This window comes from Nicotiana sylvestris, chromosome 7 (genome assembly GCF_000393655.2).
Source record: "Nicotiana sylvestris chromosome 7, ASM39365v2, whole genome shotgun sequence".
Taxonomy (NCBI): domain Eukaryota; kingdom Viridiplantae; phylum Streptophyta; class Magnoliopsida; order Solanales; family Solanaceae; genus Nicotiana; species Nicotiana sylvestris.
The window spans coordinates 130,925,868-130,953,714 of NC_091063.1; the positions used below are offsets into that span (position 1 = coordinate 130,925,868).

General features: G+C 38.3%; 2 protein-coding genes and 1 long non-coding RNA gene across 3 annotated transcripts; 2 read left to right on the plus strand and 1 right to left on the minus strand.

The window, feature by feature from the left end:
- Positions 1 to 2,239: 2,239 nt before the first annotated feature.
- On the minus strand, positions 2,240 to 2,944 carry LOC138873784 (uncharacterized). Its single transcript, XM_070152262.1, has 2 exons — positions 2,814 to 2,944; positions 2,240 to 2,522 (listed from the first exon to the last, which is right to left on the minus strand). The coding sequence occupies exons 1-2, from the start codon at positions 2,942 to 2,944 to the stop codon at positions 2,240 to 2,242; spliced, it is 414 nt and encodes a 137-aa protein (XP_070008363.1).
- A 1,782-nt stretch (positions 2,945 to 4,726) lies between these two features.
- On the plus strand, positions 4,727 to 5,641 carry LOC138873785 (uncharacterized). The gene has a single exon (XM_070152263.1). The coding sequence runs from the start codon at positions 4,727 to 4,729 to the stop codon at positions 5,639 to 5,641; it is 915 nt and encodes a 304-aa protein (XP_070008364.1).
- Positions 5,642 to 11,422: 5,781 nt separating this feature from the next.
- On the plus strand, positions 11,423 to 13,322 carry LOC138872430 (uncharacterized). The gene is made up of 2 exons (XR_011400790.1): positions 11,423 to 11,663; positions 12,986 to 13,322. It is a non-coding gene; the product is annotated as an uncharacterized lncRNA (long non-coding RNA).
- The last annotated feature ends 14,525 nt before the right edge of the window (positions 13,323 to 27,847 follow it).

Below are 27,847 nucleotides of genomic sequence, written 5' to 3' on the forward strand. Positions count from 1 at the left end.
GTACTTTTACCTCGGCCTCTGGAAGGTTCACCCCTCCCCTTTGAAGTATCTCTGCGACCTTGTGATCTAACCATTTTCTATAATAAGCAGCAGCAGGAGTCAGTTGTAATTCAAGTACAAATAAAAATGAACACAGTGTGAAATATGATTGCGGGTTGGGAAGTGCGGTCCGCACAATTACAAGTGTGGCCACAGGCTAGGCTATGCAGACTGCACAATTGGAACTTGCGGCTGCAGAACTGGAACTGCGGTCCGCAAAATTATTAGTGCGACCGCAAAATTGGAGTGCGATTTGCACTTTTGTCATTGTGGCCGCACATTATATATCCCAAAATTTCAACTCTCTGAAGACGGAGATTTGGTCATTTTGTGGTCGCACTCACTTTTCTGCGGCCGCGATGGAATTTCTGCAGTCCTCACAATTTCAAGTACAGTTCGTAGATTCATGCTTGACCAGTTGCCCTAATCTCAACTTCTGCAGACTGCACAATTTCTTGTACTGTCGCAGATTTCAAAATAAAATTTGGCAAACTTTCTAAGGTTTTCATATTTTGCACAAATTCGACATGGTATTAGAAATTAAACATGATAATCAAACTACCTATACCCCAGAAAGCAATTATGAGTTTACCCACAATATATTCACCCCAAAACATTGTTCAAATAGATTCATAGGCAATTGGTTCATAATTCTACTAAAAATCTAAAAATTTAAAGAAGTTAATAAAGATGATGATGCATACCAGAGATGAATGAATGTAGAAGATGAGTGATCAACAATTGTTATGCTTGTAAGCAGCTACTTTAACAAGAAATTTCAATATTCAGAATTTTGAGAGCTTAAAAAGGGAAAAAGCTTGTACTGTGACCCTAGGTTTCCTATCTATACTAGGGGTCTGCCTTGAGGAATAGAAGGGACGAATGCGGCCGCAGAATTCCTTCTGCAGTCTGCACTCTGTTACTTGGGGCTCAAAAAACCTTTGAGAAACTGCGGTTCGCACAATTTGTGATGCGGCCGTAGATTTCTGATGCGGGCCGCACAATATGTATGGCCGCACTTTGACCAATTCTCTGACAAACGAAACTTCAGACAGTTTGCATTTTCCCATTTCAAGTTGTGCGGTCCACACAACAATTGGGCAGCCGCAGTTCCCTTTTGCTATAGCAATCCAAATTGTGTGTTCCACACAATAAACATGCGGTCCACACTTCTTTCCATACTTAGCCAATTTTCTGAGCATAGTTCCTGTAAAACAAACTCATCCCTGCAACACACTTCAAATCTAGTTAGCACAAAATTAACACCTATCTACAAAAGAAGAAAAGAAAAGGAAAAAAAATATGAGTTGCCTCCCAAGAAGCGCCCGATTTAACGTCGCGACACAATCCAAATTACCATCATTTAAAATGAATCACCGCCACAATGTGGCCATCACAAACTTTTACCAAATAAAGCTTCACTCGGTGACCATTGACTCGAAATATCTCATCATTTTTATTTATCAAGTCCAATGCACTAAAGGGTGTCACACTCATAACTTCAAACGGGCCACTTCATTTAGACTTTAACTTTTCGGGAAACGTCCTCAACCGTGAATTGAACAACAATACAAGATCACCATCTTTGAACTCTTTGTTCCATATATGCTTATCATGAAGATATTTCATTTTTCTCTTTGTATAAAGAAGAACCTGTGTATGCATGGTACTAGAACTCATTCAAATGTGACATACTCAAGTTAGCGGCGACATCCCACTCAAGATTCCACTTCTTTATAGCCCACGTGGCTTTGTGCTAAAGTTCCACCGGAATATGACAATCTTTTTCGAACACTAACCAATATGGAGACATTCCGATAGTGTTTTGTAAGCCGTCCTATAAGCCCATAAAGCATCATCAAGTTTCTTGGACCAATCCGTCTAGTTAGCATTCATTGTTTTGGATAAAATACTCTTTATTTCCCAGTTGGAGACTTCTACTTGACCGCTTGATTGAGGATGATAGGGGGTCATGACTTTATGAGTGAAACCATACTTGGTGATTAAGGTGTCGAAGGCTTTATTGCAAAAATGTGACCCCCCATCGCTTATGATAGCCCGCAGAGTGCCAAACCTTGCGAAAATATTCTTCTTCAAGAATGCCACAACACTTCTCGCTTTATTGTTGTGTAGAGCATCGGCCTCAACCCATTTGGACACATATCAACCGCGACCAAGATGTAGGTGTTTCCACAAGAACTCACAAAAGATCCATGAAGTCAATACCCCACACATCAAACTCCAAAATGGTGGTGAGGGGCATTTCATTTTTCTTCGATATTCCACTGGCCCTTTGATATTCATCACATTGTTTCACTAGATTACTTGAATTCTTGTAAAGAGTGGGCCAATAGAAACCGCAAATTAACACTTTGGCCTCCGTTCTTGCTCCACCATGGTAACCTCCATATGGCGAATAATGACAAGCCCCAAGAATATCACATTGTTCCTCCTCCGGTGCACATCTTCTAATCACTCTATCCCTACAAATTCAGAAAAGAAACAGTTCATCCAAATAATAGTCTTGACAATTCCGTTTGAGCATCGTCCTTTAATTTTAAGAAAACTCATCCGGGATGATACCACTTAGAAGAAAATTTGCTAGATCTGCAAACCATGGCACCTCTTTCATTGAAATAGCCAAAAGTTACTCATCGGAGAAGGAGCCATTGATTTCAAGGCCATCATGCGGCCTCCCCTCCTCCTTCAAATGAGACAAGTGATCCGCCACTTAGTTTTCACTTCCTTTCTGATCTTGGATGTCAATATCAAACTCTTGCAACAAAAGCACCCATATCATCAACAGAACTTTGGAATCTTTCTTTCTCATAAGATAACGAAGTGCCGCATGATCCTTATGGACAATCACTCTTGCACCCATCAAGTACGGGCGAAACTTCTCCATAGCAAACACAATGGCAAATAGCTCTTTCCTCGACAACAGCGCCAAAAATTGATCTCGTCCATGTCACACCTCTATTCAAGATTATGAAAAAGGTCAATGCAATAGTAATACACAACCAGGAGTCGGGGTCGATTTTCCACAGGGAGCTATGAATGGGACATTGGAGTATATATTGCAGTGTATGAGCTTGAACTATCTCAATTTATACTTCCACAAATTTGGGTTGTTTCTAAGTTCAATTTAAACTAAGATTGCAAGGTTAGGAAATGAAACTAAGAAATTATTTTTGTTTTTTTTCCAAGGTTTGTAAAAACCCTAAGGCTATGACCATCAGCGAGGTATTTGCCTAATGGGATATAAACTTTAGTGCTTGTTTTGTTGGTCGGGGTGTATTATAGCTAGCGACACTCGGTTACCCACTCAATACCTCTCGGTCAGAGAGTGATTTTGTCCAATTAGACTTTCTCAAGTCCAAATGGGTATTTGCACAAAACGATTGATAATAGCTCAAGTCGAATTATTACTATCTCTAGATTGAACCCTTTAATTGGGATTATCAATCTCTCTATTGACCCAATTTCTTGTTAGCCAAGTTTTCCTAGACTAAGTCTCTCTTTCTCAAGTAGAGACTAAGTCAAATAAGTATGAACTAATATTTGTAACTATTAATTCCACGAATTAAAGCATGAACAAGGCTAAGTAATAAACACCCAACCATAAACAAGTACTAAATCAAACACCCATAAGGTTTACACACTAGGATTGGGTCATAATCCTAGTAAAAATCTAGCTACTCATGCTTGAAATTGAAGAAATAGAAGAAGAGATGATAATTAAACTCATATTGCAAAACTAAAATGACAAAATATATGTTAAAATAAGCCAAATGATAGCGGAAAAGGTCCAAAAATATCCTTAAACTATGGTATATAGCTCACTTATGTCCTCCGTTAGTAAACTGGGCCAAAAAAATCCTCCCCGTTAGCATAATGGGCCACTAATGCCCCTCAACCTAACGGCTCCTTCCATCAGCATTTTGTATCCTACATGGCATCCACATAATCCATGACATGGCATCCACATAAGTTGTTCAACATAAAGTTTTGAATCCAAATAAGCGGATTCCAAACAAAAACGGGAAGGCAGAAGGTCCAAACCCATTTCCAAACAAAAACCTAAGTTCTTCCATGTCCATTCTTCCATGGAGATTTGAGAGGTGAGGGGATGATACGATAGAGCAAGGTTTGACACCTCAAATTGAAGATCATCTGAAGATATTCAGGTAATTTTCCCTTCTATTTATTGGGTCTTTGTGTCGAACTTCACTTTTTTTTTGTAATTTTCTAGGGTTCTATCATGTTTTGGTATTTCTGACATGTCTTCTAGTGTATAGTGTTTGCATGTGGGTCTGGTACTCTTTTTGTTTGGTATCTTTGTTGTTTCCTTATGTGGTGTCAATTTGTTCCCTAGACGTACATTGTCTTGGGCTGCAAGTGTCCTTTTCACATATTTTATTATAGTATGGTAGGATTGGGTTGTTGAAATCGACAGAACCATGTGCATTTGTTCTTAAAGACTATTTTTTTCTCTTGCTTTCCACTGTTGAAACTGACAAAACATGTATAGACGTGTGTTTTATCTCTTAAAGTGTGTGCTTTATTGTTTTCACTATATTATATGCAGTAATTTATTGTATGTTCAATATTTTATTGTCAAAGTTGTTAAATTATTCATGTGGTCCCTCTATGTTTTCTTCTGTGTCTATATTATAGATAATTCAATATGGGGGACCACGAAGAGCCAATTTCAGGTCAATATCAGTGTGAATTAGGTACTGATTGTGAATCAGATAGTGATAAAAGTTTAGATTATGGTTCAGATGCTAGTGAATATGATTTTGAAGAATTAGAGTCACTTAGGATGCAAAAGGGTAAAGAAGTTAATGATAAGCTTAGTCACTACAAAGATCTTGATAAGTCTATGACATTTAAGGACTTGGAAGAGGCAAAAAAAGTCATGAACTTCTATGCTATTGCAAATTCCAAACCTTTGAAGCTTAGAAAAAGTGATAAAATAAGAGTAAGGTACATATGTGTAGTAGGATGCCCTTTTGTATGCCTCATCTCTGAAGATAAGAAGGGTCCTGGCTTTAAGATAAAAACATTGAAGACAAAACACAACTATGAAGATGCATTTGAGAATCCTATAGCCAAAACAAAAACTATAGCCGAATATTTCAGGAGTAAGGTGCAAAATAACCCCAAGTACAAGATAATGGATATGAAACTAGATTTGAAAAATCAATTTTCATTGAATGTACATAACTCCACATTGAAAAGGGCCAAGAGTATGACACTTCAGCAATTGCAAGGAAGCTTTTTAGATGACTATAACAAATTAGAAGCATATGAAAATGAGATTAGGGAGAGCAATCCCAGTAGTGATGTGGTTATCAATTTATCAAAAGATGCCATGGCTGAAGGTAAAAAAAGATTTCTTAGAATGTACATATGCTTCAATGCAATGAAGTTGGGGTTCAAACAAGGGTTGAGACCATTCATTGGACTAGACAAGACTTTCCTAAAGGGTCATTGCAAGGGGCAATTATTGGTGGTTGTTGCACAAGATTTTCAGAATCATTTCTATCCCTTGGCTTGGGCTGTAGTTGATAAGGAAAACACCTTGACATGGACATAGTTTCTAGAGCTGCTGAAGCACTCATTGAATCTGAAAGATGGAACCAGTATTACCTTTATGTCTGATATGCAAAAGGTACAACTTATGATTTTGTTTAACTGGCTATTATAGTTATTTTTAAGTTATTATATAGTTAATTCTATTTAAATTTACATGTGCAGGTCTCTTGGAAGCAGTAAGAATTGTCCTCCCTCTCTCAAATCAAAGGTTTTGTGTGAGGCATATTGAAGCCAACTGGAGTAAGAGGATCAGAATTTCAGGAGAGATGAAGAAATACCTATGATGGTCTGCTTGGAGCACTTATGAGGAGGACTTTAAAGATCAACTAAAGAATCTTGGTGAATTGTCTATTGATGCTGCCAATGAGTTGCTTAGGTATCCACCACATAATTGGTTTAGGTCCTACTTTGATACATTGTGCAAAAATCAGACGGTGGACAATAATTTTATAGAGTCCTTCAACTCTTGGATCTTAGAAGCAAGAGGCAAGCCTATCCTGAAGATGCTTGAGGATATTAGAATCAAGGTCATGAACAGGTTACGAGAGAAGGAAGAAGAAGCTAGAACATGGGAATGAGAGTTTAGTCCTAACTGCATGAAGTTGTATGTTGCTTATTTGAAGGTAGTCAACTTATGTACTGTTCATTTCAATGGTGAAACTGGTTATGAGGTTTCTGAGGGTAGTGATAGACATACAGTGAACCTAGTGGAGAAAAAATGCACATGTAGATCCTGGCAGTTGACTGACATCCCATGCCCTCATACCATCATGGCACTAAAATACGAGAAAGAGGATCTAATGACTGAAATTAGTTGGTGGCACAGTAAGGAAGCTTACCTGATTACATATAGGGCCAAGTTGATACCTGTTAGAGGTGAAAAGTTCTGGAAAGTATTACTAGGATATGCTATGGACCCTCCTCAACTTGCCAAAACTGTTGGAAGGCCAAAATTCAAAAGAAATAGGGAGAAAGATGAGGCTAACAAGAAACAAGGAGATTGGGCTGCAACAAGAAGGGGAACTAGAATGACATGCAACATTTGTGGTGAATTGGACCGCAATTCAAGGACATGCAAGGTACTTTCTTCTTAACTTATCATTATTCTTATATTATTGCAGTTATTCTTAACTTAATAGAAAATTTTTCTTTTGAATAGGTTGGTGGTGAAGGAAATGTTGAGGATGTTAGTTGTTCAGCCCCTCAACTAACTCAACCAACACAAGAAGGTGAACGTGAAAGTGAATTTGTGTTCATGCCTACACCAAGAGTACCAATACAGCAAGCACAATCCTTTGGTGATGGTAGTAAGCATGAAAGTGACACTACTTTAATGCCTAAGATTATTTCTAAAGATCAAACACGACTACTGATGAGGCAACAACAATTGGCCTCAGTAGGGACAAGCGTCATCTCTTTCAGAGGAGATCATACTGGTGTCAGTTATCCCACTTATCTTCCTTACTCACCTACTAAGATCACTTGGAAAGGCAAAGAAGCCGTGACTGGAAATCAATTGGAAGTGGCAAGACAAAAGAAAGCCGGGAAGTTGAAGTGTAGGAAACTCAATGAGAACTCACAAATATAGGAATGTTGGTTATTGTATGTAGTTGCAAATCTGGAAACTCACAGAACCCTTTTGTTTTGATGTTTTGGTTGGTACTGTAATATTACAGCAGTGCTGTTTGGTTTAATAGTTGTTTTGTAAACATGTTTTGATGGCTGGACAGTGTTGTTTTGTAGCATCAGTAAACTAAAATTTTGATGCAGTGTTGTTTGGTTTAGCAGCAGTAAATTAATATTACATCAGTGTTATTTGTTTTGATATTTTGCTGGACAGTGTTGTGTGAGTTTAGTTGCATAGTAGTGTTGTTTTGTTGCAGCTGTTTCGACAGTATTTGTTTTGTTGGTAGCAGTGCTGGTAGTTTGCTGGGCAATAGAGTGCTGATAATTTGCTGGGCAGTGCTATTGATATTTGGCCAGTCTACTGCATATGGTTGATGTGTATATGTTGAGTCTCTAATTTTAAAGAGTTAGCATCAATTAACTACAATTGTATGTTTGTATGCTAAAATTCGGTGGTCTGTTATACTACAATGCAAATTGCCAAGTATAAATGGTTTGAATATCTGCAGCTATTGCTTGGAGCAGGATGTGTAGTCTATAAATGCACTTGTACAGTTTACAACAATTTTTTTTTGCAAATCTGGACAGTTTGGACAGTGTTTTTTTGTAAATCTGGATAGTATTACAAGCATTCAGCAGTAAACAACAACAATTGCACCTTCTCTTCTATATGAGTCAGGACATGACACATCTGAGTCAGGACATGACACAAAGAAACAACCACCACCAAAAGATGATCTGATCTCATTTTGAATTCCTTCCTGTGCATTTGACTTAATACTGGAATGTCAGTGCTTTGAGACATATCTACCAACTCTTTGCTCATGATTGAACCTTAATAAATGTCAGTGTTTTGAGACATATCAGTAGTGACTCCATTTCAGTTGTTCTAAGTGATGCCTACATGTCTGTGAACTTCCGTTTGACAATTAAGATAATTTGGAGAATATATACTCACAGTCCTTTTAACTTATAAGGAGCTCATGATCTGGCAAAGAAAAATAGAAGTGGTACTCACAGTCCTTTTAACAACAAGAAGAACAGAACTAGAATAACTTCATCACACATAGATTAAACATACATAGATTAACTTCATCATACTACAACCTACTAAACATGCATAGTTTAACTTCATCACCCCTATAATTAAACCAAAATACTATAACAATACATTAAAATAACATACATTCCCTTCATCATCCCTACGACAACCAAAGCAAATAATAAAGCCCATGAAACCAAAATGATATTTCTCATCTTCTTCACTTTGATCTCTAACTTACTAGCTTTTCCAGCTTCCACAAGTTGAAATTACTCCATTTTGTCAAGTTTCATCTTCAAGGTGTGCCTTTCAACTGTCATAACATCTTCCATTTCATCAAACAAGTTCTTAGAGCCCTTTTCAACCATCGTAGCTTGTTCCATGAGGTAAACTTTATTCCTCAAATTGTTCCTATCAACCTTAGCAGCATCAAGTTTAGTTTTTAAATCTTTGATCACCATCATCGCTCGACGAGGGAGCTCTTCGTCAATCCATTCAAAATACCTGCAAGAACTAACCTACACCATTATTAGGATTTACAGCAGTTCTAATTTTGTACATAAACAATAAAAATCAAGAACGACCTAACTCGACAAAAGAAGATGAATCCCATAAATCGACCAAAAATAAAATAAATTCAAAACTAACCTTGGATCTTGGACATTTGTAGAACCTTCTCCCAGCATTGGCATCTGACCAAGCTGTTAAATATAGCGCAATCAATCTGCAATGACACCTTCTTGCATATTGAATTTCATGCGCATTCACAGATAAATAAGACATTGAGCAGAAATGTGGAAATCTGAGCAGAAATGTAGAAATTTGATCTTCAATTTGAGTTGTTAAACCTTGCTCTATCGTATCATCCCCTCACCTCTCAAATCTCCATGGAAGAATGGACATGGAAGAACTTAGGTTTTTGTTTGGAAATGAGTTTGGACCTTCTGCCTTCCCGTTTTTGTTTGGAATCCGCTTAATTGGATTCAGAGCTTTATGTTGAACAACTTATGTTGATGCCATGTCATGAATTATGTGGATGCCATGTAGGATACAAAATGCTGATGGAAGGAGTCGTTAGGTTGAAAGGCATTAGTGGCCCATTGTGCTAACGGGGAGGAATTTTTTTGGCCCAGTTTACTAACGGAGGACATAAGTGAGCTATATACCATAGTTTAAGGATATTTTGGACCTTTTTCTAAAAGATAATAAAAAATAAAAATTAAAAAAAAATACTAAAAGAAGTAAAGAGAAACAGCTACTGTAACTGCTAATGTCAAAAGTTAACCTAAAATGTGAAACTCGTCTATTTATACATGGCTGGAAAGTTCGGACAAAAATGCCCTTTCAGAGGTGTTGCGGCCGCACAATTCCATGTGCAGTCCGTACTTTATTTCAGCTTGACAGGATTGGAAATTCGCGGTTATATAACTCTAGACTTCAGCTGCACTGCACGCTTTCTGCGGTCCGCAGATTTATAACTACGGCCGCACCTTGCTCTTCTACGGTCTGCATAATTGTAATTGTGGTTGCATAGCTCTTCTCTATAGCCGCACAATAATTGTGCGGTCCGCGCTTTTGATGGTCTTAAAATGCAGACTCTCTGAACTTTGCTCCTGACCCAGCTTCTGCGGTCGCACAATTCATGTGCGGACCGCACATTGCAATTTTTTCTGTTGGCCTTTCCTTCATACTCTGCGGCCGCAAATGATATTCTGTGGTCCACACTTCTGAGCTTCTGTGCCTTTTGTGTCCTTGAGTTCATATTACTCCTTCTTGAGTCAAATTTCATCTCGGAGTTCACTTTCCAATATTCCTACAATTAAGCACATTTTATCAGTTTTCGGAAACACAATTAAATGCTTTTAGACTAAAACAAAAGCTAAAATGTGCTAATAAGTAGTCAAAATCCCCACTTATCATATAGCATCACATGAAAAATTGATATGCATCTAAAGTCTAATTATATTGCTTATATAACAATCTTTGAAGGATTTAAATCGCTTAAAGAATATACAATTCTTGGTCCTGAAGTACCATATCCTAAGTACAATTTATGCACATATGTATCTTGCTATAACTATTAGCATGATAATGTGATAGCAAAATTTTTTACCTCTATGGAGATATTGAAATGTCATTCCACGATATTATATGAAGACATTGCATATCTATCAAGAATGATAATTTCAAGGTGCAACATATTCATTCAAGTTACTATGGTTGGTTTATTTATCAAATCTCTACCAACGATCTTTTGAAGATGGCGGACAAGATTAGAATGTGAAGGCTCAAAGAGGTGAATTGGTTGTCGTATCATGGGGAGTTAATACGCATTGTAATCTTTTTCCCTAACAAGTTTTTACCCCACTAGGTTTTCCTTGCAAAGTTTTTAACGAGGCAATCAAAATGCGTATTATTAAACATGTGTACTCTTTTTTCTTTACTAAATCTTTTTTCGTTGAGTTTTATTTTAGTTAAGGTTTTAACAAGGCATATTATCTATTGAATAAACATTCAAAGGGGGAGTGTTATAAATAATATTTTATTCATGGTTAATGTCAATCTTTTAGAGAGTTTTTAGAGTTTGTTACTTTTCCCCAACAAAATAAAGGGGTTCTATTCTATTTTAATCCATCCCAAATTAATAAGAACTCTCTCTCTCTACTTTTCTATGCAATACCCTTCTTCTTTTATTGTTTTATGAAAAAGAGAACATTTTTTGCCCTAATTCATAAGAATTTTTGAATTTTTCATATTCTTAAAATTTCGTTAGTTGGATTTGAAAATAAATGTGTGCCACTTTATAACATATGGATAAAAAGATGCCCAACTATTAACGGAGAGCAAAAGTTTCCCTAGAGGTATAGCACATAAGCAATTTGACCCTTTTCGATATAACATTATATGTATAAAGCAAAGCAATTTAAAAAAACTTATATTTGTTCTGATAAATATCATATTATGGTGGATGTCTACTCTTCCTCCATGACCTTCATGTCAAATTCTTAATGACATATTCAATGACATATTTTCTATGTTCAATGACATATTCCATGACATATTTTCTTCACTTTTCATGCCTATATAAAGTCCTTGTAATAGATAGGAAAATACACACAATTGAAGAAGAAAATCTCTTCCTTCTCTCTATCTCTATTTCTTGTTCATGCTTTACTAAATTGCTTTTATTTCATGTTCATGTTTTACTAAATTACTTTTATTTTATAACGCGTTATCAGCACGAGTCTCTAACCAATTCTATATATATCTACAAAATTGTCCTACATCCGGAAAGATTGCAATCGGAAGCCATACATATCATTTCCTGGTTGAAAGTAAAGAGAAACTACATATGGTAAGTAATGAAACATAAGAAGGTATAATTATCTTATGCTTGTCATTCCTCTAATATCTCGTATGCACACAACTTCATATCATACCTGTATTGCATAAGCACATATTAATATTACATTTTTTATATCACATGAATGGAATAAAATTTTTGAAGTTCTATATGTGAAAATCTTAGTAGCAATTAATTGTTGATATGAGGCATGTCATGGTAACCAAGGATATGTTATATAAGTTGTCTTATTCATATTTGTGTGTTAACTATCTTAAATCTGCCCTACCGCTTTTAACATTTTCTTTTACTTGGATGAATATTTTTTCCTTTTGGATTTTTGCACTTGCATATAGTACCCAAAAACAATGGAGAATAAAAAAAATGTCATACTTATTAGAAGCATAAATCATCTTGAAGAAAACAAGAAATACTTCACATCTTTATCTAGGTTGATTAATTACTTCCTTGAAATTTGGAAAACAAATCAACTACTGAGAAAGTATACTTCATAATTTATGGTCGTATCATTTAAAAGCAAACAATGATTAGTAAGACTACTAGAAAAGGTATTTTCGAGTATCCATGATCTACTTGATGCTTGCTACTGACTTACCATTTTCAAGTATTTTATATAAATGATGCATAAGGTACAACTGGAACGAATAAAAGGTGATAAATATATGAGCTCAGTCACCTGCCATGTGGACCGTTTACTACTATATGATTTTAATAGATGCATCTATTCTATGGTCACATGTGCATTTGTTATCAACTTGAAGTATGGCTTTTGCAAGATTGCTTGCTCAAATTATTAGAGTACAGTTCCAGAATATAAATTATGATGATTTATCTTGATGATACTGGTTTAAATCCAAGTTGGTTTAGCAGAAATTGTATGCCTCCAATTATAGATAAATCATTGGTTATGAGAACAAAATTCCCAAAAATGAAATTTTGTATGAGATGTATTATTTAATATACAACAGCACTTGTACGCATCTAGCCAAGTTATAAAAATTTTTCCCTATAACAATCAGTTCAGGGTCAGGAACCAAATAATTTCTATATAGAAATATGGATGTGCTATATGATTTAATTATGCCACCAAAATGCACAGAGATGAGTTCCCAAAGAAGCTTGGGAAATATGTTAGTGATCCCAACATTAGGGGGAGAAAATGGGCGGCTGAGAAAGTGATACATGAAATGAATTATTATGAATACATATAGATCCTCGTACAAGAAAATATGAACTTGAAGTTCAATTCATAATTCATTTATAAATTATTGCTAGACGCATTTGCTGACCTAAACCTAAATGTCATATTTCAGTTGCTAATGCTCCAAATAGAATAAAGTCCATGAGGGACAGAGTCTATGGCACACATGAAGCGTAACAGACCAATCGGTTCCAAAGATAAAACTCCTTGAAGAAGGAGAGGGACAAATATTCAAAATGGTCATAATAAGGAGGCAAGTGCCCTAGAAGAGCACACGACATAACACTTCACAAGACCTCATGGGAGATGCTCAGGTACCTGAAAATAATGAGATAAAGAGATCTCAATAAGTTATGTATTTATTAGGTAATAATGGAACCGACGTAAAGTGATCATTGACGATATTGTTAATATAATGTTGCGCTCAATATTATTAATATTGATGAGGATCTTGAGCTCAAATCTGTCATGAAATTTGGATAGATAAATGATTGGCCAAAATAAAATAAAATAAAATACGCAATCAAGATTGATTTCACCTGAAAAATGTGAAGTTGGACGGATAGTCCAAACACCTGAAAGTATAAAGCCAGTGGAGGTATAAATGTGTTCTTGTGTGAAGAAAGACAAGTCGATAGACATAAAGACGACTTGTGTCACAAGAAGATTTGTAAATATCCTGGCATTTCAGGTTTTAATCTGGCAATATATGAAAAACTTAATATGCATATAATGGAAATTATTGAAGGATTTAAATTATTCTGAAGCATATTATGGTTTCCAAGAAATTTATTAAATAAATCTTCAATAATCCTTATACGGATTGAAACAATCAGGGCGCATGTGGTATAATCGTCCAAGAGAGTACTTGTTGAAAGAAGGGTACAAGAATAATTTAATTTGTCCTTGTGTCTTTATAAAAGGATCTGGATTTGAATTTATTATAATCGCCGTGTATATTGATGATTCAAATATCATTAGAACTCTCTGGGAGTTTCCTAAAGCAGTAGCCTGTTTAAAGAAAGAATTTAAAATGAAAGATCTTGTAAAGACAAAAACAAAATTTTGTCTTGGTCTACAAATTGAGTATATGAAAGATGAAATTTTTGTCCATCAATCAACATAAACTGAAAAGATTTTAAAGTGATTCTATATGAATAAAGTACATCCATTGAGTACCCCGATGGTTGTGAGATCACTCGATATAAATAAAGATCTATTCAGACCTCATGAAAATACTGAAGAACTTCTTCGTCCTGAAGTACCACATCTTAGTACAATTGATGTACTAATGTATCTTGCTAACACTACCAGGCGTGACATAACTTTTCAGTTAATGTCTTAGTAAGATATAGCCTTGCTCCTACAAGGAGACATTGGAATGAAATCAAACATATATTGTATTATCTAAAAGGGACTACCAACGTGGCCTTATTTTATGGCAATGATTGCAATCCCGATCTTGTTGGTTATGACGATATAGAGTATTTATCTGACACACACAAGGCTTGATCTCAAACATGCTATGTGTTTACATGTGGAGGCACTGTCATATCTTGGCGATCGACTAAGCAATCAATCGTGGCTACTTCTTCTAATCATGCTGAGATAATTGCTATTCATGAAGCAAGTCGAGAATGTATTTGGTTGAGGTTTATAATATATCTTATCCGAGACAAATGTGGTTTGAAGTGTGACAAACTGCCCATAATTTTTAATGAAGACAATACAGCATGCATAGCCCAATTGAAGGAATGATTCATAAAAGGAGATAAGACAAAGCACATTTCACCAAAGTTATTTTTCATACATGATCTTCAAAAGAATGGTGATATCAATGTGCAACAGATTCGTTCAAGTGATAATATGGTTGATTTGTTCACCAAATCTCTACTGACGTCAACCTTCAAGAAACTGGTGTACAAGATTGGGATGCGAAGGCTGAAGGATGTGAACTGAGGCTCTTATCAGGAAGAGTTAATACGCGGTGTACTTTTTTTCCCTTACAAGGTTTTGTCCCACCGGGTTTTCCTTGCAAGCTTTTTAATGAGGCAATCAAAAGGCGTATTTCTAAATATGTGTACTCTTTTTCCTTCATTAGGATTTTTTTCCCATAGGATTTTTTCCTAATAAGGTTTTAACGAGGCACATTATTTATGGACATCCAAGGGGGAGTGTTATGATAAATATCATATTATGGTGGATGTCTACTCTTCCTCCATGATTTTCATGTCAAATGCTTAATGACATATTCAATGACATATTTTCTATGTTCAATACATATTCCATGACACATTTTCTTCACTTTTCATGCCTATATAAAGGTCTTGTAATAGATAGGAAAATACACACAATTGAAGAAGAAAATCTCTTCCTTCTCTCTATCTCTATTTCTTGTTCATGTTTTACTAAATTGCTTGTATTTCTTGTTCATGTTTTACTAAATTACTTCTATTTCATAACAATATTATGATATTCTCATCCCATGATTATTTAGTAGTAGTTTTCATTCGACAAGACCCACTACACAAGATAGTCAATTCGGGTATGGACGAAGATTCCCCAATAGATTTTGTGTGAAATTGTCCGTAAGAAGGACTCTCGAAATAACTCAAAATGAAATTTGCAAGGATTATTGACCATACTTTCTATGTGAACTATAAACATTTTGTTCTTCAAGAGGCAAGTAGGAAACTCTCTATCTTTTCAAAGCAATGAAAACAGCTTACTCTCCAAGTAATTTGGAGTGCGACACGTGGATTCATTTTCACACTAACCTTTTATAAAGATGACATTTTTAATCAAAAGAAATAATAGTAATAATAATGGAGGAATGTAGTTTCTCATCGGAGGGAGCTGGTACTTGTAATTTTCATAATTAATTAGAGGTAATATAAACATAATTTATTTATTTTGAGTTTAAGTTCTGGTACTTGTAATTTTCATAATTAATTAGAGGTAATATAAACATAATTTATTTAGAGTTTAAGTTCTATGTACTAATGGATTCAAAAAATATTTAGACAATCAAGCTACATGTAATGTCTCTATGATAATTATTACCTCAATTGATAATCTAGGAAAAAATTGATAACTAACCTTACCAATTATCGCAGGTCAATATTGTATAGGGGCGAATCTACGTAGAGTCTTGTGGGTGGGGGAGCACCCATTAACCCTGACGCGAGAAAATATTACGAAGTCAATAAATAAAATAAGAAAGCACTCATCAAACAAAAGTTCTGATGGTTGCTTATGGTAAGGGACGGGTGCTGAGAGCTTGTAACGCGGGTGGTTGATTTAGTTATTTTTTTCTTTTGTCTTTTTCCTTTGTTTGATTGATTATAGCAAATAATAGAAAAAATTAGCTTCCAAAAGACTCCAAGCCCTTCTTGAAAATTTTGTCCGGTTGTTTAATTTGATATATAGAGCGTAAGATATTTATATGTGTAAGCAATAATACTATTATATTATTTTTTTATAATATAAAAAGTCCAGTACAACTGTAGCTTGTGACTAGAAGTCTCTTTTTAATGATAATATTAAGTGTCACTTTCTTATTTAACTCTTTTGTTATCGTCTTGAAATAGTCGTGCACTTATACTATGTGCTCGATATAGTAACTTTATGCTAAAAAAAAAAAATGAAACACTCACGACCTTAAAATCTTGGATCTGCCACTGATATTGTATATTAATAGTATAAAAAAGTTCTTTATAGTATTAGTGTATATCAGTTAAATTATTTATTTATATGTTATCTGGATAATTAGAAACAATATTAGGTTGAGTTTGTGAATAAGAAGAAAAGGAACGAAGAAGTGTAGAAAGCTTCTGATGAGAGCATAGACCGTACATGTAGGTTTGAGCAAAGTGAAGAAGTTGCAAAAATGCACTCCAATCCTAATTTTGATCACATATTAGATAAGAAAAAGAATACTCTAATTTTCTTTTTGTTAAATTGTTAACAAGAGAAAGAGAAACCTAATAGAGGATAATAATAGTTTACGACGTCAAGTAATACGTAAATGAGATTATTTTTTTTGGTTCATATATCATAATTCAAACATATTTACTAAAGTTTTAAATTTATTTGTTATAACTATATTCTCTTTACAATTTATATACAATCAATTATTAGTGCCTTAAATTTAGAAATTCAGTTACACTATTTTTTTCCTCTTCTTTCCTCTTTCTCTATTTTCTGTCACCTCTCTCCACCCAAAACTCACTTAATTGAGTGTGTACATATGGATCAATCGAGACATAGAGGGCTTGGAATGTCACATATCCATCTGGAATGGAATCAGCTCTCAGCGACAAATTCACAGTACGTAGCTTAAGATGCTCAGAATTGGGAACACATGTCGGTGCATAACTCGCAACGTACCATTCTCTGTTCTCCACCTCCGTCGATATAGCACTAGCAGCGGCAGCAGCAGTAGAAATTCGTTGTTGATGCTTTTAATGTGAAACTTGAAATATTTCCACCGAAATTATTCAATTTTGTGATGACCCAAAAGGTCATCTTTTGTTTTAAAATCCTTTTTCATGTTATGAGGCCTTGAAAACCTCCTTTTATCTCTTCTCGATTTACGTGCACAGTCCGGACGCGATGCCGGAAAGCTTTTGTGTAAAAAAAATTTAAGAAATAATAATTTTTGGCTTAAAAAAATGATTTTACTTGACTTCGGTCAATATTTTGGGTAAATAGATCCGGTCCCGTATTCCGACGGTCTTGGAGGGTCCGTAGAAAAATATGGGACATGGGTGTATGCCCGAAATCGAATTCCGAGGTCCCTAGCCCGAGAAATAAATTTTTGAAGAAAATTGTTTAACTGAAAATATAATGGTTTTTAGAAATTGAACAACGTTCGATCTTACTGGTATCGGGCCTGTATTTTGGTTTCGGAGTCTGGTACACGTTTAATATGGTATTTAAGCCTTATCTGTGAAATTTGGTAAAAAACGGAGGTGATTTGACGTGATTCGGACCTTTGGTTGAAAAGTTAGAAATTTTGAAATATCTTGAAAATTTCATGAGTTTTGGTGTTTAATTAATAGTTCGAGATGTTATTTTGGTGATTTGATCGCGCGAGCAAGTTCGTATGATGTTTTAAGACTTGTGTGCATGTTTGGTTTGGAGTCCGAGGGCTTGGGTAAGTTTTGGATAGGCTACGGAGTGTTTTGGACTTGGAAAAAAATGTTGCAGGTGTTCAATTCTGTTGCAGGCCTCTGATCTCGCAATTGCGAGATCAGGCTTCGCAAATGCAAGCACATCAGGCATGGCAATTGCGAGGGCCTCATCGCAATTGCAAAGAAGGCCTGTGCCAGCCGAGTTCGCAATTGCGAAGGAAGTCTGGGAAGGGGTGTGATCGCAAATGCGATCCTTTTGTCGCATTTGCGGGGGTCCCTGCTCGCAATTGCGATCATTACCCTTGCAATTGTGATGGCAGCAGAAGTGTGGGGAACCTCGCATTTGTGATGGTTCTTCGCAATTGCGAAGCTCAAGTCGCAATTGCAACATCTGCAGCTGAGTAAAATAAAACTTGGACGAGATTTTCATCCATTCTTCACATTTCTCAAATCCTAAAACCCTAGAGGCGATTCTCCCAAGACCAAATCTTCCCCAAAACTTTGGTAAGTGATCCTAACCCATTTTCTTTCACTTTCCCATCACATTTCATGAATCTCCAGCCAAAAAATCTTAGATTTCTATGGTAAAAAAAAATTGCGCGTTTGGGCAGAATGAGAAATTTTTATATATTAGGGATTTAGACCTCAATTTGAGGTCGGATTCCAAAACCAATTGTATATCTATGGTCGGGGGTGAATGAGTAATCGAGTTTTTGTCTGAATTTCGAGTTTGGACCAAGCGAGCCCGGGGTCAGGCTTTTGATTTTTGGGAAAAATATTAGAAAACCTATAATTATGCATTGGAGTTGAGTTATTTAGCACTTATTGATGTTATTAAGTTAATTATGACTAGATACGAGTAAATTGGTGGTGGTATCGAGAGGTAAATCGGTGATTGAGCTTTGAAATACCCGTTGGTTTGAGGTAAGTGTTTGGTCTAACCTTGACTTGATGGATTAGGGATCCCCGACTTATTTGCTATATGAAATTTCATGTGTGTGGCATATAGGTGTGGTGACGAGTACCTATGCGCCACCAAATTATCATTTTAACTTGTTCCCTCCTCGCTTCCCTATATATAACTCTCCCGCCTTAATTGCTACTTGCTCATAAATGGTCTAATTGCTTTATATTAACTATTGTTCTCCTTATTGAAGTATTTAATTGTTTCATGGTTTTATTTTATTACTCTGTTGGCTTATATTGGTTTATTGGTGCCTTTTTGGTACACCTTGGTTGATCTCGCTAAGTAGTTTACACTGGTGAAGTTTTATAATCGTAGTGATATTCCATTATGTGGATTAAGGTATAGGTGTTGTGGAGATTTGAATTAACTTGTGAAACACTTGTCTTTATTTTTATGATTGGTGCTAATTTATATATTGGGATCGGGTTGCACGCCGCAACAGGAGGAATAAGGGGGAATGTGATTGTCTAGTGGGATCGGGCTGCCCGTCACAACATTAAGTAATAAGGGTGGACATGTGGGATCGGGTTGTGCGCCACAACAGGAGGAATAAGGGTGATATGTGTTGAGGAGTAATAAGGTTGGACTGGTGGGATCGGGTTGCACACCGCAACAATGAGTAATAAGGGTGAATATTGATATTGTTATTATTTATATGGTGGAGTCGGGATGCACGTCACATCGGTTTTTGTTTTTAAAATTTGTTTCTGTTGAAGTTCTTTACTGTGAAGTTGAAACACCCTTAAGGATTGATTATAGCTGAATACTAGTAGATCAACTGGGTTATGTATTTATTTAATGCAAGTTCCGGTTATATTTCGTTCTATATTTCTTTTCTGTTTAGTATAAAATATTGCAGGATGTATATGTTGTGATGCCCTGCCGTAGCCTCGCCACTACCTCGTCGAGGTTAGGCTCGGTATTTACCAGTACATGGGGTCGGTTGTACTGATACTACACTCTGCACTTCTTGTGCAGATTTCAGAGCTAGTGGCTGATCGAGAGGTTTGTTATTGTTGCTGCATCCCGGAAACCCAAGGTAGTCCTGCAAGCGTCCGCAAGCCCTGACATCCCCTTCTATCCTATTTCATTTCTGTTGTATCTACCTTTGAGACAAATGTAAACTTTTCGTTCAGACCATTATTTGTAGTATTCGTAGACTGTTCGTGAGTTGTGACAACAGTTCTGGGTGGATTTTATTTCGGTTTTCATTATTAGCATAAAGATAATCTTTTAATTGTGTTCTTCCGCATTTATTTCTGCTGATTTACTTTTTTAAAATTTAAATTATTAAAAGCTAAAAGAAAAGGTGAAATATTCTGTAACATTGGCTTGCCTATGAGGTATAAATGTTAGGTGCCATCACGGTCCCGACGGTGGAAAATTCGGGTCGTGACAAGTTGGTATCAGAGCTCTAGGTTGCTTAGCTCTCACAATTCACAGATAAGCTTGGTAGAGTCTGAGAGATCGGTACGAAGACGTCTGTGCTTATCTCCCAGAGGCTATAGAGTTAGGAACAATTTCACTTCTATTCATCTTTGTCGTGCGGTTTGATCTCTCAATGCTAATTGAACTCTCCACTCTGTTCTTTCGCAGATGGAGAGAACACGTACCGCTTCATCAGTTGATCAGCATCCCGAGCCCCTAGTGGCAACTCCTACTAGGGGCATAGGACGAGGCTGAGGCCGTGCTAGAGGCCGAGGCAGGGGCAGGGCTCAGCCCAAAGCTTGAGCAGCAGCACCAGCGGTGGAGCCTCAGGTAGAGTTTGATGAGAAGGTTCCGCCCCAGACCGTTTCAGTAGGGCCGTCTCATGTTCCAGAGGGTTCATAGATACCCCGGTACTTCAGGATTCTTTGGTCCATCTAGTGGGCCTTATGGAGAGTGTTACTCAAGCTAGCATACTTCCTGTAGCACCAACCGTCTCTCGGGCTGGGGGAGGAGCACAGACTCCTGCTACTCACACTCCGGAGCAGATGCCTCCTCAGTTTCAGACTCCGGTAGCTCAGCCAGTTGGGGTAGTTCTGTCGGGTGTTGTAGCACAGATCGGTGATGGATCATCTATGTCTTCGGAGGCTTTGTGGAGGTTGGACAAGTTCACCAAGCTTTTCACTACTACCTATGGCGGTACATCTTCAGAGGATCCCCAGGACTATTTGGATAGTTCCCATGATGTTTTACAGAGCATGGGGATAGTGAAGACCAATGGAGTCGACTTTGCTACTTTTCACTTATCAGGTTCCGGCAAAAAATGGTGGAGAGATTATTGTTTGGCCAGACCAGCTGGGTCACCAGCTCTCACTTGGGACTAGTTCTCGCAGCTATTCTTAGAGAAGTGTCTTCCTATCACTCAAAGAGAGGACTATCAGAGACATTTTGAGCGCTTTCAGCAGAGTTCTATGACCGTCACTCAGTACGAGACCAGATTTGTGGATTTGGCCCGTCATGCTCTTTTTATACTTCCTACTGAGAGAGAGCGTGATGAGGTATATTGAGGGACTCGCTCATCCTATCAAATTGCAGATGGCTAAGGAGACAGGGGGCGAGATTTCCTTCCTGGATGCGGCCAATGTGGCTCGGCGAGTTAAGGCAGTTCTATCTCAGAGGAGTGGTCAGGGGTCTGACAAGAGGACTCATCATTCTGGTAGGTTTAGTGGTGCCTCGTCTAGAGGCAGGGATTCTTTTGGTAGAGGCCATCATTCTAGGTCGTTTCATTCAGTACTTCAGACATCCCATAGAGCTTCAGGGGGTCGTGATCCTTATGTACCTCCTTCAAGACTGCCAGCTTATAGTGCACCTTCAGCTCCTTTCAGAGAACCTCCTCTTTAGAGCTATTATCATGGGCAATCGGTCCATCAGGTCAGTCTCAATTTTCTAAGCCGCAGTATTCAAATGGATGTTTTGAGTGTGGTGAGTATGAGCATATCCAGAGGGCCTGTCCGAGACTAGTGGGTGCCTAGTCACAGTAGTAGGGTTCATGTGCCATGATTTTGGCATCGCCTGCCCAGCCAGCTAGGGGTAGGGGTCAGGGAGCCAGAGGTAGGGGTCAGCCCGCTAGAGGTGGAGGTCAGGCCATTAGAGGTGGAGGCCAGACCTCTAGTGGTGGAGGCCAGCCTACAGGAGGCCATCCTAGATATATAGTTCAGGGTGGTGGGTCCCAGCCCCGGTGTTATGCTTTTCCAGCCAGGCTTGAGGCTGAGTCCTCCGATGCTATTATCACAGGTATTATTTCGGTTTATAGTAGATATGTTTCAGTTCTGTTTGATCCAGGGTCTACATACTCCTATGTGTCTTCATATTTTGCTTCGTATTTGGTCGTGCCTCGTGATTCTTTGAGTGCTCACGTATATGTGTCCACACCGGTAGGGGATTTCATTGTTGTAGATCGTGTCTATCGTTCATGTGTGGTTGTTGTTGGGGGTCTTGAGACTAGTGTAGATCTCCTACTTCTCGATATGGTTGACTTCGATATTATTTTGGGGATGGATTGGCTATCACCTTATCATGCTATATTGGATTGTCATTCCAAGACCGTGACCTTAGCTTTTCCGAGATTGCCTCGATTAGAGTAGAAAGGTACTCCTGGTCAGTTTACCAGTAGGGTTATTCCATATGTGAAGGCTCGGCGTATGGTCGATGAGGGGTGTTTGGCTTATTTGGCTTATGTTCGTGATTCTAGTGTTGAGGTTCCTTCGATGGATTCTGTACTAGTTGTTCGGGAGTTTTCAAAGGAATTTCCTTCAGACCTGCCGAGGATGCCACCCGACAGGGATATTGACTTTTGTATTGATTTGGCTTCGGACACTCAGCCCATTTCTATTCCGACATATCGTATGGCCCCGCCAAAGTTGAAGGAGTTGAAAGAACAGTTGCAAGACTTGCTTGATAAAGGCTTTATTAGACCTAGTGTCTCGCTTTGGGGTGCGCTGCTGTTATTCGTAAAGAAGAAGGATTGGTCGATGAGGATGTGCATAGACTATCGACAGTTGAACAAAGTCACCATCAAGAACAAGTATCCATTGCCGAGGATTGATGATTTGTTTGATAAACTTCAGGGTGCCAATGTATTTTCGAAGATTGATTTGAGATCTGGCTACCATCAGTTGAAGATTAGGGCATCCAATATCCCTAAGACAGCTTTTCGGACTCGATATGGGCATTATGTGTTCCTAGTGATGTCATTTGGGTTGACAAATTCCCCAACAACGTTTATGGATTTGATGAACCTGGTGTTCAAGCCCTATTTGGATTTATTTGTGATTGTCTTCATTGATGATATTTTGATTTACTCCTGGAGCCGAGAGGAGCATGAGTAACACCTTCAAGTCATTCTTCAGACTATGAGAGACAGCCAATTATATGCTAAATTTTCGAAATGTGAGTTTTGGTTGAGTTCAGTTGCATTCATGGGTCACGTCGTATCAGCCAAGGGTATTCAAGTGGATCCTAAAAGGATTGAGGCAGTCAAGGACTGACCTAGACCCATATCAGCTACAGAGATCTAGAGTTTCCTAGGTTTGGCGGGTTACTATCGTCTGTTTGTGGAGGGGTTTTCATCTATAGCATCCCTGATGACCAGGTTAACCCAGAAGGGTGCCTAGTTCAGGTGGTCGGACGAGTGTGAGGCGAACTTTCAGAAGCTTAAGACAGCTTTGACTACGGCACCGATGTTGGTATTGCCCATAGGTTCAGGGCCATATACAGTATATTGTGATGTATCTCGTAATGGACTTTGTGTGATGTTGATGCAAAATGGCAAGGCTATTGTATATGCTTCGCGGTAGTTGAAGATACACGAGAAGAATTATCCAGTTCATGAAATGGAGCTAGCAACCATTGTTCATGCGCGGAAGATTTGGAGGCATTATCTATATGGCGTATCGTGTGAGGTGTTCACGGATCATAAGAGTTTGCATAACTTGTTCAAGCATAAGGAGATAAATTTTAGGCATAGAAGGTGGCTGTAGCTATTGAAAGACTATGATGTCACCATCTTGTATCATCCTAGGAAGGCCAATGTGGTTGCCGATGCTTTGAGTAGGAAGTCAGCTAGTTTGGGCAGCTTTGCGTACATTCCAGTCGGTGAGAGACCGCTTGCTTTGGATGTTCAGGCTTTGGCCAATCAATTCGTAAGGTTGGATGTTTCATACCCCAGTCGTGTTTTAGCTTGCACAGTCGCTCGGTCTTTATTATTGGAGCGTATCAGAGATCGGCAGTATGACGACCCCTATTTGCTCATCCTTCAGGACACAGTGCAGCACGGTGGTGACCCAAATAGGTTATAGTTGGAGATGATGGAGTTTTGAGGATGCAGGGTCGGGTTTGTGTGCCTAATATGGATGGACTTCATGAGTTGATTCTAGAGGAGGCTTATAGTTCCCAGTATTCTATCCATCCGGGTACCGCTAAGATGTATCAGGACTTGCGGCAACATTATTAGTGGAGGAGGATGAAAAAGGATATTGTTGCGTATGTAGCTTGGTGTTTGAATTGTTAGTAGGTAAAGTACGAGCATCAGAAACCTGGTGGTTTGCTTCAGAAGATTGAGATTCCTGAGTGGAAGTGGGAGTGTATCACTATGGACTTTGTTGTTGGACTCCCACGGACTTAGAGGGAGTTCGATGCAATATGGGTTATTGTGGTTAGGCTGACTAAGTCAGCACATTTTATTCCGGTGGCAGTTTCCTACTCTTCAGAGCGATTGGCATAGATCTATATCCGTGAGATCGTTCGTCTTCATGGTGTGCTCGTGTATATCATTTCTGACCGAGGTACGCAGTTTACCTCGCATTTCTAAAGGGCAGTGTAGTGTGAGTTGGGTACGCAGGTCGAGTTGAGTATAGCATTTCATCCTCAGACGGATGGATAGTCCGAGCATACCATTCAGATTTTGGAGGTTCTTGGGATCAGTTCTTGCTGTTAACGGAGTTTGCCTACAACAACAGTTACTAGTCGAGCATAAAGATGGACCCTTATGAGGCATTATATGGTAGATGATGTCGATTGGCAGTTGGGTGGTTTGAGCCGGGGTAGGCTCGGTTGTTGGGTACCGATTTGGTATAGGATGCCTTGGATAAAGTTAAAATCATTCAGGATAGACTTCGTACAACGCAGTCCAGGCAAAAGAGTTATGCCGACCGCAAGGTTCGTGATGTGGAATTTATGGTCGGAGAGCGAGTGTTGCTTCGGGTGTCGCCCATGAAGGGCGTGATGAGATTTGGAAAGAAGAGCAAGATAAGCCCTAGGTTCATCGGACCTTTTGAGATCCTTGATCGAGTGGGAGAGGTGGCTTAAACACTTGCGTTGCCGCCAGGTTTATTAGTTGTGCAACCAGTGTTTCATGTGTTCGTGCTTCAGAAGTATCACGGCGATCCATCCCACGTGTTAGACTCCAGCACTGTCCAGTTGGACCAAGATTTGACCTACTAGGTGGAGCCGGTAGCTATTCTAGATCGGTAGGTTCGTTAGTTGAGATCGAAGAGTTATCAGTCGGTTCATGTTCAGTGGAGAGGTCAGCTTGTCGAGGCAGCTACCTGAGAGTCCGAGTCCGATATGCGGAGCCGATATCCCCATCTTTTAACCGACTTAGGTACTTTTCTATGTCCATTCGAGGATGAACGGTTGTTTTAGAGGTGGAGAATGTGATGACCCAAAAGGTCATCTTTTATTTTACAATCCGTTTCTATATTCTGAGGCCTTGAAAACCTCCTTTTATCTCTCCTCAATTTATGTGCACAATTCAAGCGCGATGCCGGAAAGCTTTTGTGTGAAATTTTTTAAGAAATAATGATTTTTGGCTTAAAAAGATGATTTTAGTTGACTTCGGTTAACATTTTGGGTAAACGGACCCGGACCCATGTTCCGACGGTCCTAGAGGGTCCGTAGAAAAATATGGGACCTGGGCGTATGCCCGAAATTAAATTTCGAGGTCCCAAGCCCGAGAAATAGATTTGTGAAGAAAATTGTTTAACTGAAAATATAACGGTTTTTAGAAATTGCACAATGTTCTATCTTATTGGTATCAGGACCGTATTTTGGTTCCAGAGCCCGGTACAGGTTTAATATGGTATTTAAGCCTTATTTGTAAAATTTGGTGAAAAACGGAGGTGATTTGAGTGATTCGGATCTTTGGTTGAAAAGTTAGAAATTTTGAAATATCTTGAAAATTTTATGAGTTTTGGTATTGAATTCATAGTTCTAGATGTTATTTTGGTGATATGATCGCGCGACCAAGTTCGTAGGATATTTTAAGACTTGTGTGCATGCTTGGTTTGAAGCTCCGAGGGCTCGGGTGAGTTTTGGATAGGCTACTGAGTGTTTTGGACTTGGAAAAAAATGTTGCAGGTGTTCAGTTCTGTTGTAGGCCTCTAATCTCGCAATTGCGAGATCAGGCTTCGCAAATGCGAGCACATCAGGCATGGCAATTGCGAGGGTCTCATCGCAATTGCGAAGAAGTCTTGGGCCAGCAGAATTCGCAAATGCGAACAAATCTTCGCAATTGTGAAGGAAACCTGGGAAGGGGTGTGATCGCAAATGTGATCCTTTTGTCGCATTTGCGGAGGTCCCTGATCGCAAGTGCGATTATTACCTTCGCAATTGCGAAGAAGTAGAAGTGTGGGGAATCTCGCATTTGCGATGGTTCTTCACATTTGCGAGCTTCGCAATTGCGAAGCTCAGTTCGCAAATTGTGAAGCTCAGGTCGCAATTTTGGCATCTACACGGGATTTTCACCCATTTTTCACATTTCTCAAATCCTAAAACCCTAGAGGCAATTCTCCCAAGACCAAATCTTCCCCAAAACTTTGGTAAGTGATCCTAACCCATGTTCTTTCACTTTCCCAATACATTTCATGAATTTCCAATAGAAAAAATCTAAGATTTATATGGTAAAAAAATTGGGGGTTTGGGTATCATTAGGGATTTTTATGTATTGGGGATTTAGACCTCAATTTGAGGTCGGATTCCAAAACGAATTGTATATCTGGTCTCGGGGATGAATGGACAATCGGGTTTTGGTCTGAATTTCGAGTTTGGACCAAGCGGGTCCAGGGTCGGGTTTTTGACTTTTTGGGAAAAATGTTAGAAAACCTATAATTATGCATTGGAGTTGAGTTATTTAGCATTTATTGATGTTATTAAGTTAATTATGACTAGATACGAGTGAATTGGTGGTGGAATCGAGAGGTAATGCGGTGATTGAGCTTTGAAATACCGTTGGCTTGAGGTAAGTGTTTGGTCTAACCTTGACTTGAGGGACTAGGGATCCCCGACTTATTCGCTATGTGAAATTCCATGTGTGTGGCGTATAACTATGGTGCGAGTACCTATGCGCCACCAAATTATCATTTTAACTTTTTCCCTCCCCGCTTCCTTTTATATTGCTCTCCTTCCTTAATTGCTACTTGCTCATAAATGTTTCCATGTCTAATTGCTCTATATTAACTGTTGTTCTCCTTATTGAAGTATTTAATTGTTTCGTGATTTGGTTTTATTACTCTGTTGGCTTATATTGGTTTATTGGTGCCTTTTTGGTACACCTTGGTTGGTCTCGCTGGGTAGTTTATACTGGTAAAGTTTCATAATCGTAGTGATATTCCATTGTGTTGATTGAGGTATAGGTGTTGTGGAGATTTGAATTAACTTGTGAAACACTTGTCTTTATTTTTGTGATTGGTGTTGATTTATATATTGGGATCAGATTGTACGCTGCAACAGGAGGAATAAGGGTGAATGTGATTTTATGGTGGGATCGGGTTGTATGCCGCAAGGAGTAATAAGGGTGGACAGGTGAGATCGAGTTGCGCGTTGCAACAGGAGGAATACAGGTGATATGTGTTGAGGAGTAATAAGGGTGGACTAGTGGAAACGGGTTGCA

Coding starts and splice junctions, on each gene's coding strand:
- LOC138873784 (XM_070152262.1), bottom strand. CDS start 2,944: ATGGAGAAGTTTCGCCCGTACTTGATGGGTGCAAGAGTGATTGTCCAT. Junction 2,523..2,813: donor TGGGTGCTTTTGTTGCAAGA/GTTTGATATTGA, acceptor CTGAATTTGTAG/GGATAGAGTGATTAGAAGAT.
- LOC138873785 (XM_070152263.1), top strand. CDS start 4,727: ATGGGGGACCACGAAGAGCCAATTTCAGGTCAATATCAGTGTGAATTA.